We start from the raw sequence: 10,000 nt of genomic DNA, 5'->3' as shown, positions 1-10,000 counted from the left end.
GTTTGTAGAGGTTTCCAGGAGAGCCATTTCTGGACGTTTGCAGAAATTTTTTGGAGATTGGTTTGTGGGAGTGTGGCTTTCTGTTAATAGGAGTTTGCAAGGATTTGTGAGGGATTACTGAAACCAGTCTAGGCTGCATCTGAATAGCTGAAAGAAAATGCCTTGATTTTATCTGATCTGCAGCCATATTGATCCACATGCTATTCAGTTTTCTGTATTTACTGAGGCCATGAGTGCAGATCAGACAGAGGCAGGAAAAGCAGATTTCACTCTGTTTGGAGCCCCAGTGTTTCAGCTTTCAGTCCAATTACTAAGGTCTGTTTGTGTTGCTCAATGCGCCCCTCTCAAACTCAGGGCAACTCACAGCCACCATCCACCATCTTAAACTAATCAGCTCATTACTGAGACAGCGATCTTCCGGCCCTTATCGGACTGTGGAAGAGAGCATGTGTGTGTGGCACTTGACGCGCATGTGAGACGCGTTTGGAAAAGAGATCAATATCTCTGACGGATGGAACGGATTAACACAGACTAACGGATACGAAGGGATGCTTTCGTGCTTTTAACACCATCTCGCTCTCTCTCTCACTTCCCGCCCTCATTTTTCCCTTTCCCTCTTTTTCCCTCATTAACTTTCCTCACTCTCCCATGCCCCTAACTCCATCCCCCCTTTCCCTCGCTGTCCCTCTCTTCCTTTCACTCTCTTTCTCTCATTAATAACATTCTCTCTCACTCCTCCCTCTTTTCTGTTCTATTTTTTCATGTCCCTCTCTGTCACTCTAACCTCCCCTCTCTCTACTCTCCTTCTCTCTCCCTCTCTCCCTCACTCTCTCTGAATTGAAGTGGTCGGTTGTTCTCCTTCTCTTGACCCCGATTCAGCTGTGTCCTCCAAAGAGAACGATCTGGTCTAATTTTAGCTGCCAGGTCACAGGAGAGGACACACAGCAGCACAGCCGCCCCCCATGCCCAGCAGAGCTCCCCCCTGTAACCCAGCAGAGCTCCATGGTTACCCAGCACAGCTCCATGGTTACCCAGCACAGCTCCCTTTTAGTATAGCACAGAGACCCTGTTACCCAGCAGAGCTACCTCGTTACCCAGCACAGCTCCCTGTTAGTATAGCACAGAGACTCCATTACCCAGCAAAGCTCTCTCATTACTCAGCACAGCTCCCTGTTAGTATAGCACAGAGACCCCGTTACCCAGCACAGCTCCCTATTAGTATAGCACAGAGACCCCGTTACCCAGCACAGCTCCCTATTAGTATAGCACAGAGACCCCGTTACCCAGCAGAGCTCCCTATTAGTATAGCACAGAGACCCCGTTACCCAGCACAGCTCCCTGTTAGTATAGCACAGAGACCCCGTTACCCAGCACAGCTCCCTGTTAGTATAGCACAGAGACCCCGTTACCCAGCACAGCTCCCTGTTAGTATAGCACAGAGACCCCGTTACCCAGCACAGCTCCCTATTAGTATAGCACAGAGACCCCGTTACCCAGCACAGCTCCCTGTTAGTATAGCACAGAGACCCCGTTACCCAGCACAGCTCCCTGTTAGTATAGCACAGAGACCCCGTTACCCAGCACAGCTCCCTGTTAGTACAGCACAGAGACCCCATTACCCAGCACAGCTCCCTGTTAGTATAGCACAGAGACCCCGTTACCCAGCACAGCACAGAGACCCCATTACCCAGCACAGCTCCCTGTTAGTATAGCACAGAGACCCCGTTACCCAGCACAGCTCCCTGTTAGTATAGCACAGAGACCCCATTACCCAGCACAGCTCCCTGTTAGTATAGCACAGAGACCCCGTTACCCAGCACAGCTCCGTTAGTATAGCACAGAGACCCCATTACCCAGCACAGCTCCCTATTAGTATAGCACAGAGACCACATTACCCAGCAAAGCTCCCTATTAGTATAGCACAGAGACCACATTACCCAGCAAAGCTCTCTCATTACCCAGCACAGCTCCCTATTAGTATAGCACAGAGACCCCATTACCCAGCACAGCTCCCTATTAGTATAGCACAGAGACCACATTACCCAGCAAAGCTCCCTATAAGTATAGCACAGAGACCACATTACCCAGCAAAGCTCTCTCATTACCCAGCACAGCTCCCTATTAGTATAGCACAGAGACCCCATTACCCAGCAAAGCTCTCTCATTACCCAGCACAGCTCCCTATTAGTATAGCACAGAGACCACATTACCCAGCAAAGCTCCCTATTAGTATAGCACAGAGACCACATTACCCAGCAAAGCTCTCTCATTACCCAGCACAGCTCCCTATTAGTATAGCACAGAGACCTCATTACCCAGCACAGCTCTCTCATTACCCAGCACAGCTCCCTATTAGTATAGCACAGAGACCTCATTACCCAGCACAGCTCCCTATTAGTATAGCACAGAGACCTCATTACCCAGCACAGCTCCCTATTAGTATAGCACAGAGACCCCATTACCCAGCACAGCTCCCTGTTAGTACAGCATAGACACCCTGTTACCAAGCACAGCTCCCTGTTAGTATAGTACAGGGACCCTGTTAGCCAGCACCCTTTACAACGGCCAATAACCGCAGCAGAGCACCCCATTAACCAGCACCCTGCACATACATACACATACATAAGTCATCTAAACCGCTTATCCTTCTGGGTCGTGGTGGGGTGCTGGAGCCTATCCCAGCTGTCATTGGGCGGAAGGCAGGATACACCCTGGACAGGTCGCCAGTCCATCGCAGGGCAGGCACCCTGCACAGCAACCCATTAACCACAGCAGAATGTCCCTGTTACCCTGCACAGCAGACCAATAACTACTGTGCAGCACCCAATTACCACAGCACAGCAGCCCAATTACCACAGCACAGCAGCCCAATAACCACAGCACAGCGGCCCAATAACCACAGCACAGCACCCATAATCCAGCAAAAATACCCCATAACCACAACACAGCACCACTTTATCCAGCACAGCACCTCTGTTACCCTGCACAGCGGCCCAACTACCACAACACAGCCCCCTATTATACAACATAGCGTACAAACTACCCTGTACAGTGCCCTGATATGTAGCACAGTGTTCCCATTACCCAGCCCAGCTCCCCCATACCCATACCCAGAGAGAGAGAGAGAGGCAGAGAGAGAGAGAGAGAGAGAGACAGAGAGAGAGAGAGAGAGAGAGAGTCAAGTGGTATTACAGGTGCTGAGAATGTGAAGATCAGGAATCAGATAGTTAACCTACACAAAACACTCCTCTCCATTTACACTCACTCTCTCTCAGCTGAGCTCTCACTCCACTGCAGGCTTCAGCATGAGAACAAAAGCAGCCCCTCACCCTCACTGTGACACTCTCAGTGTTTGTACAGCTGATGTAGTCGGCCTGGAGCACTTTAGCTGGAATCTGCGTGTCCTAATTTTCCACCGGAGGTTCGTCCGAAACCCCACAACATCAAAGGGTCTCGCTTACTACACAAAAACACAGGAAAACAAACAGAGGTTTACCTTCGCATGGTGCAGGTCGACGCCGTACATGGAGAGCTTCTTGGCATTTTCCAAAAACTGAACATCAGCCTGAGCTGGAGTCATTCCCCTACGGAGAGAGAGAGAGAGAGAGAGAGAGAGAGAGAGAGAGAGAGAGAGAGAGAGTGTTGACTCTGTATCATGTATTATGTATTAGTAATAACAGAAACAGGCTTAATTATAATCAGGTCTCCAAACTGTCTGCAGGTAGTTCTTCATTATTCTTTACTTTAATTAACTTTAATGAAGAGATGCTTTATCTTTACAGTGGTGGTGATAGGAACCAGGGGTTGCCATGACTACAACACAAATATAAGCTGTGTCCCAATTCAGGGGCTGCATCCTTCGGAGGCTGCATTTGAAGGCCGACCGAGTCACAGCGGTGTGACTAGGCTGTCCCATTTCGGAGGCTCCTTCATATGCGGCCGAGAAATGTGTCTTTTTCCACGGCAACAAAGGGTCCAACGGGTGGATCCTTCGCCAGCCAACACATCCCGAGGTTCATCGCATGTAGGCGAGGATTCGAGAACATGGCGGCGTCAGCAGAGGAGCGAACGGCGGCTGAGGAGACACTTTAAATGTAAGTATTGGGTTTAAACTGAGTCGAAAAGCGAACAGATGTTAAAAAGCCAATGTGGTCTGAAGCAGAACTTACACTGACGTTTCGTCTAGCTTTAGGGAGCAAAGAGCCAACAGAGAGAAGCATCTCCACCTCTAATAAATGAAAAAAATTAAAAACTAAAATCAAAGTTTCTCCATTTTTAAAGAATTTCAAACGAAATTGACCAGAGCAGCGTTTCGTGACGCAGCGGTGAGGGAGGGAACAGCGATGCTGTGACGCAATCAAAAAACCCGCCGTAGAGCAGACCGTCTCATTTCGGTTCAGCCTTCGTGGGTCTACACAGCTTTTGAAGGACACGCCTTCAAAGGATGCAGCCTCTGAATTGAGACACACCTACAGACATTTTATTTACTATCCAGAACCACCAGTGAACTTCTACACATGTCTTCTGAGGATTATATGGAATGTTGATGATGGTCAAATAGTGATAAATCTGAAAAAATATGGGATATTATTTGTGTAGAACACCCTGTTTGTACCTTACCACCAAAAATACATTTAAAAAAATACATTTCAGCCCAAAATCTTCTCAAAACTATCATAAAACAGTGTCTCAGTCATCAGGCAGTGAATTCATAACCATTTCATGTAGTAACTTTCTGTGAGGGAGCTTTTAGAGGTGGACGTCTGGTTCCTATCACCACCACTGTGAACAGTTCTGACTCTAAGTTTCTCTAGAACTGAGCGTTTCACACCAAACCACTCTGAGCGACTCTGTTTACATCTTTTTAATCTCATTCTTCATCTCATTTAATTAAAACATCAGTGGAATTCCACTTTAAGTGAGTAAACAGACTTTATGCTGAAGGCTAATAACGTCCCATCATGATAGAAATGTTGGAATAAACAAAAAACTGAATCATTTTTATTGTTGGGCTGCTTGAACGCTTTTGTGCCGATGGTCATAACAGAAAAAATCAGCAACGAAAATATTTGTAGATTATTGTCAACGTTTATTAATAATGATGAATAATTGTTTCAGCCATCATCACAAATATTTTAAATAAATTAATACAAATAAAAGTGTTTATCTACGCAGTGTTACCTGTGTGATTTGTGGAGCTCCACCACTTTCTCCTCCAGCTCCTTGGTCTGGTTTGGAGCGAACTGGAAGTCGGCAATGCTGTCCAGGCGATGTTCCTCGGGGTCGTAATCTCCGAGCTCGGCCTGCAGCGTGTACGAGCCCAGCAGAGTGTGGGTCACGAACGAGCAGGGCAGGCGGCCCGAGGACACGTCCTGCCTCAGCTGCAGACACAGTAGATACCTGCAGAGGGAGGAGGAGGAGGAGGAGGAGGAGGAGTCTAATATAGATCTGAGATTCTTTTCATTATTCCTAAACATCATCAGTGTTAATATTTAAAGGATTCCTTACAGATAAAAATCATTCATTAAAAGTTATTATAGACAGAGAGAGAGAGAGATTTTTTAGGTGCACTTTCACGCTGCAAATCTCTTGTTCTACCACATCCCAAAGGTGACTAATCAGAAGCCACCAAACAGCTTGGCGCACTCTTAAGTGTTCAAGCCTCAAGCCAGGAAAGTAAACTGCTGCTGTCGGTACAAAACCTCGTTTTCTCCATTTTTGCCGTTTTTTACTTTGACATAAACTGAAAATGCCTGTTGTCCTTTACACTGCGTGTAAATTCCATGATGAATGGACCAAAAGAAACGGCCCAAAATTATCGGGAAAGATTTCTGGTTCCACTGACTTAAATAAAGTAAAAATAAACTTCTCCTGTAAAGTTTCCATTTCGGAGATACGAGGTTTGGTTCTGACAGCAGCGATACGCTGGTCTTCTTCGCCACAAAAAAGGCCGATACCTCCATTTATAGAAAACTGACCCAATTTATAGAAAACAACCACAATTCAAAACAAAATCGCAATACTGGACAGAAAAAAATTGCCAAAATCGTTCCGCTGTACCCCAAAGTCTTTGTGCCTCAGCAAAAATCTAGACTCAACAGGCCAGGCTACGTCTTCAACTGTCCAGTGTAGTTGAGTCTGTGCCCACTGCAGCCTCAGCTTTCTGTTCTTGGGTGACAGAAGTGGAACCAAATGTGGTTTTCTGCTGTTGTAGCCCATCCACCTCAAGGTCAGCTGGAACCAGTCTAGCCATTCTCCACTGACCTCTCTCATTAACAAAGCATTTTTGTCTGCAGAACTGCCACTCACTGGATGTTTTTCTTTATTCCTCCATTCTGAGTAACTCTTGAGACTGCTGTGTGTGAAAATCCCAGTTAGAGAAACACTCAAATCAGCCTGTCTGGGACAAACAATCACGCCACGGTCAAAATAACTGAGGTCACATTTTTCCCACCTTCTGATGGTCAATGTGAACATTACCTGAATCGGCTGGTCGTATCCGCATGGTTTTATGCTCTGCTGCCACATGATTGGCTGATGATAATTGTGTGAATGTGTAGGTGTACAGGTGTTCCTAATAAAGGGCTCAGTGAGTGTGTGTGCAAAAGTTAGGGCACCCCTGGCCAAATTCCATGTAGGTGTAAATAAGCAAACACATCGTCTACGGAGAACAAACTTCCGCACAATTTAATGCACAATTACTGTTTATTCGTTGAATTTAACATACTAAAAAATAAATGCAGCTTATGCTAAAGTTAAGGCACATTTAGTATTTCATGATTTATTTTTTTGCCGTGTGTAAAGCCCAGCAAATAAATAGGAATTGTGCTCTAAAATGTGCAGATAAATGCCATACTTAGGTGTGTTCTCTGTAGAGGATGTGCTAACTTACGTTTTCTGAAAAAATCAACAAAACATGTCATTTGACCAGCGTGGTTCGAACTTTTGCATCTCGCCTTGTCCAAAGAAAGACATGCATTTCCATTTCTGTCGATTTTTTTATTTTTCTACATTATTTCGACACGGCAGCTGTTCTTTACATTGTGTAAATATTTAATAATGAACGGACCAATAGAAATGCTCCAAATCACTTGGAATAAAATCTCTTTACATTAACTTACATTGAAAGTTGAGGCAGTTGTTGCCCTCTGCTGCAAAGTTACCATTTTGGAGATACTTGTTTTTCTTTGGATGGCAACAATATGACTGTATGACACGTGGCATGTGCCTCTAAACTCAAATAAGGTCTGAGGAGGCAGTTAGTGATTGGCTGGTTCAAACTAAAGGCGGGAAAGTTCAAATAATGCAGAAAGCTTTGACGTGAGCAACACGAGGTCAGTGTGTGAGACCTTTGGCCTCTCAGTTGACAGTAAATCCAACAACAGTGTCTCTCCTTTTCCGCTTAATCACCACCAGCAGGTTTGTTCAAACAGAGGAGGAGAAAAATGATAAAATAAGATGATAAAAATAATAACGAGAGCTTTTATCGTGAGGCACAATCACATCAGGATTACGAAACGGGATTAATAGCAGTTAATGATGCAGTCTAACACAGAAACAGGCTGAACCACCAAGTGTAGCTGAGAGCATCAGACAAGCAAATGAGCACAAATTGCTTTGAGCTTGTTTGTTTTGATGCAGCATATGAAACTCTGATTGACGTCCAGGAGCTGCAGCCCTTTTAGAACAAACTACAAAAACAATCTGGCGTCAGTCTCAGCTTTGTGTGCCGGTGAGTTTATTGTTTAATGACTGGCTGAGTATTTAAATATAAAATGAAACGGGAGCCGGAACAAATTCACACAAACTCACGAGTTAATGTTTAATAGTGTGAGTGAGTGAGTGTGAGTGTGTGTGTGTGTACCTGGTTATATCTTCAGCCAGCTGAGAGGGGTCCGGGGGGTAAAACTTCACATTAAAGGAGAACTGCCACTGCGAATCTGAAAAACAGAACAAGGAAAAAAAAAATATCAAAAGGTGGTTGATGGTTTCACACACCGATCAGCCATAACATTATGACCTCTGTTTCTACGCTCATTGTCCATTTTATCAGCTCCACTTACTATATAGGTGCACTTTGTAGTTCTACAGTTACAGACTGTAGTCCATCTGTTTCTCTGATACTTTGTTAGCCCCCTTTTACTCTGTTCTTCAGTGGTCAGGACCCCCATGGACCCTCACAGAGCAGGTACTATTTGGGTGGTGGATCATTCTCAGCACTGCAGTAACACTGATGTGGTGGTGGTGTGGTGGTGTGTTAGTGTGTGTTGTGCTGGTCTGAGTGGATCAGACACAGCAGTGCTGCTGGAGTTTTTAAACACTGTGTCCACTCACTGTCCACTCTATTAGACACTCCTACCTTGTCGGTCCACCTTGTAGATGTAAAGTCAGAGACGATAGCTCATCTGCTGCTGCACGGTTTGTGTTGGCCATCCTCTAGTCCTTCATCAGTGGTCACAGGACACTACTAGCACAACACACACTAACACATCACCACCACATCTGTGCTGAGAATGACCCACCATCCAAATAACACCTGCTCTGTGAGGGTCCATGGGGGTCCTGACCACTGAAGAACAGGGTGAATCTAGTAAAGAGCTAATAAAATGGACAATGAGTGAAGATACAAGGAGGAGTTCATCAATTTTGAACAGAAAATATCAAACAATCTAATTAAATGTTGTCCTCAGAGCCGAAATTGTACTGAATCTAAAAATACAAGTATCGTTACAGCCCTAAAACAGAACCGAGCTCAAAATGCTTTATAAGTGAAAACCTCCTTTGGCACAGAAGCCATGTTTTCCTCTCCCTCTCTCTCTGTCACCCAGAGCGGATTAGATCTATCCTAGATTAGGCATTAGATGACACATCACTCCTTCCACATCCCATAATATGCTTAGCATGGTAACTAACTCAGCCATCACTAGAGAAGGAGCAGAAAGAGTGTGTGGGCAGAGTGTAAACCCTGCAGACCAGGAGGAGGACACACCTCACAGAACTGACTTCGTTTATATACTTCGACAAAAACTCCACACGGTTTGAGGCAAGTGTGCGAATTCCGGTCATTAAGAAAGTCTTCTAAATGCTTAAGGTCGTAAGGTCAACTTCATCTACTGCCTGAGAGCCTTTTAATCTGTTTGTTTTTCTGAACACAGAATAATTTCCCTCTCTATACAAACAGCAAGAAACTCCACTCTGGGAAAATGAAGCTTTGTTTGAAAGCAACAACTTGGACCTACAATGGCAGCCAAGCTGGATGCCCAACGATAGTCAACCTGGACCTCATATGGCAGCCAAACTGGACCTCCAACAGCAGCCAACCAGAACCTCCAATGGCAGCCAACCTGAACCCCCAAGGCAGCCAACCTGAACCCCCAAGGCAGCCAACCTGGACCTACAGCAGCCAATCTGGACCTACAGCAGCCAATCTGGACCTCCAGCAGCGGCAAACCTGGACATACAACAGCGGCAAACCTGGACATCCAACAGTAGCCAACCTGGACCTCCAACAGCAGCCAACCTGTACCTCCAACAGCGGTAAACCTGTACCCCCAACAGCAGTCAACCTGGACCTCCAACAGCAGCCAACCTGTACCTCCAACAGCGGTAAACCTGTACCCCCAACAGCAGTCAACCTGGACCTCCAACAGCAGTCAACCTGGACATCCAACGGTAGTCAACCTGGACCTCCAACGGCAGTCAACCTGGACCTCCAACAGCGGCAAACCCAGACCTCTAACAGCGGCAAACCTGGACATCCAACAGCGGCAAACCTGGACATCCAACAGCAGCCAACCTGTACCTCCAACAGCGGTAAACCTGTACCCCCAACAGCGGTAAACCTGTAACCCCCAACAGCAGTCAACCTGGACCTCCAACAGCAGTCAACCTGGACCTCCAAGGGCAGCCAAACTGGACCTCCAAGGGCAGCCAACCTGGGCCTCCAACATCAGCCAACCTGGGCCTCCAACAGCAGCCAACCTGGACCTTCAAGTGCAGT

At 46.1% G+C, this 10,000-nt stretch overlaps 1 protein-coding gene across 6 annotated transcripts in view; it reads right to left on the bottom strand.

The window, feature by feature from the left end:
- Positions 1 to 10,000, bottom strand: part of epb41l2 (erythrocyte membrane protein band 4.1 like 2) — a 139,915-nt gene that overhangs the window by 58,659 nt on the left and 71,256 nt on the right. For all 6 annotated transcript variants that reach the window (XM_036564182.1, XM_036564184.1, XM_036564188.1 and 3 more), the window contains exons 7-9: positions 7,865 to 7,940; positions 5,182 to 5,400; positions 3,497 to 3,584 (exon numbers count right to left, since the gene is read on the bottom strand). In XM_036564182.1, the coding sequence (XP_036420075.1) occupies positions 3,497 to 3,584; positions 5,182 to 5,400; positions 7,865 to 7,940 (383 nt within the window). The remainder of the gene's footprint in view (positions 1 to 3,496; positions 3,585 to 5,181; positions 5,401 to 7,864; positions 7,941 to 10,000) is intronic.

Source organism: Colossoma macropomum, unplaced genomic scaffold (assembly GCF_904425465.1).
Source record: "Colossoma macropomum unplaced genomic scaffold, Colossoma_macropomum, whole genome shotgun sequence".
Classification (NCBI taxonomy): domain Eukaryota; kingdom Metazoa; phylum Chordata; class Actinopteri; order Characiformes; family Serrasalmidae; genus Colossoma; species Colossoma macropomum.
Note: the sequence above shows the minus strand (reverse complement) of the source record. Positions and strands in the feature narration are given on the sequence as shown.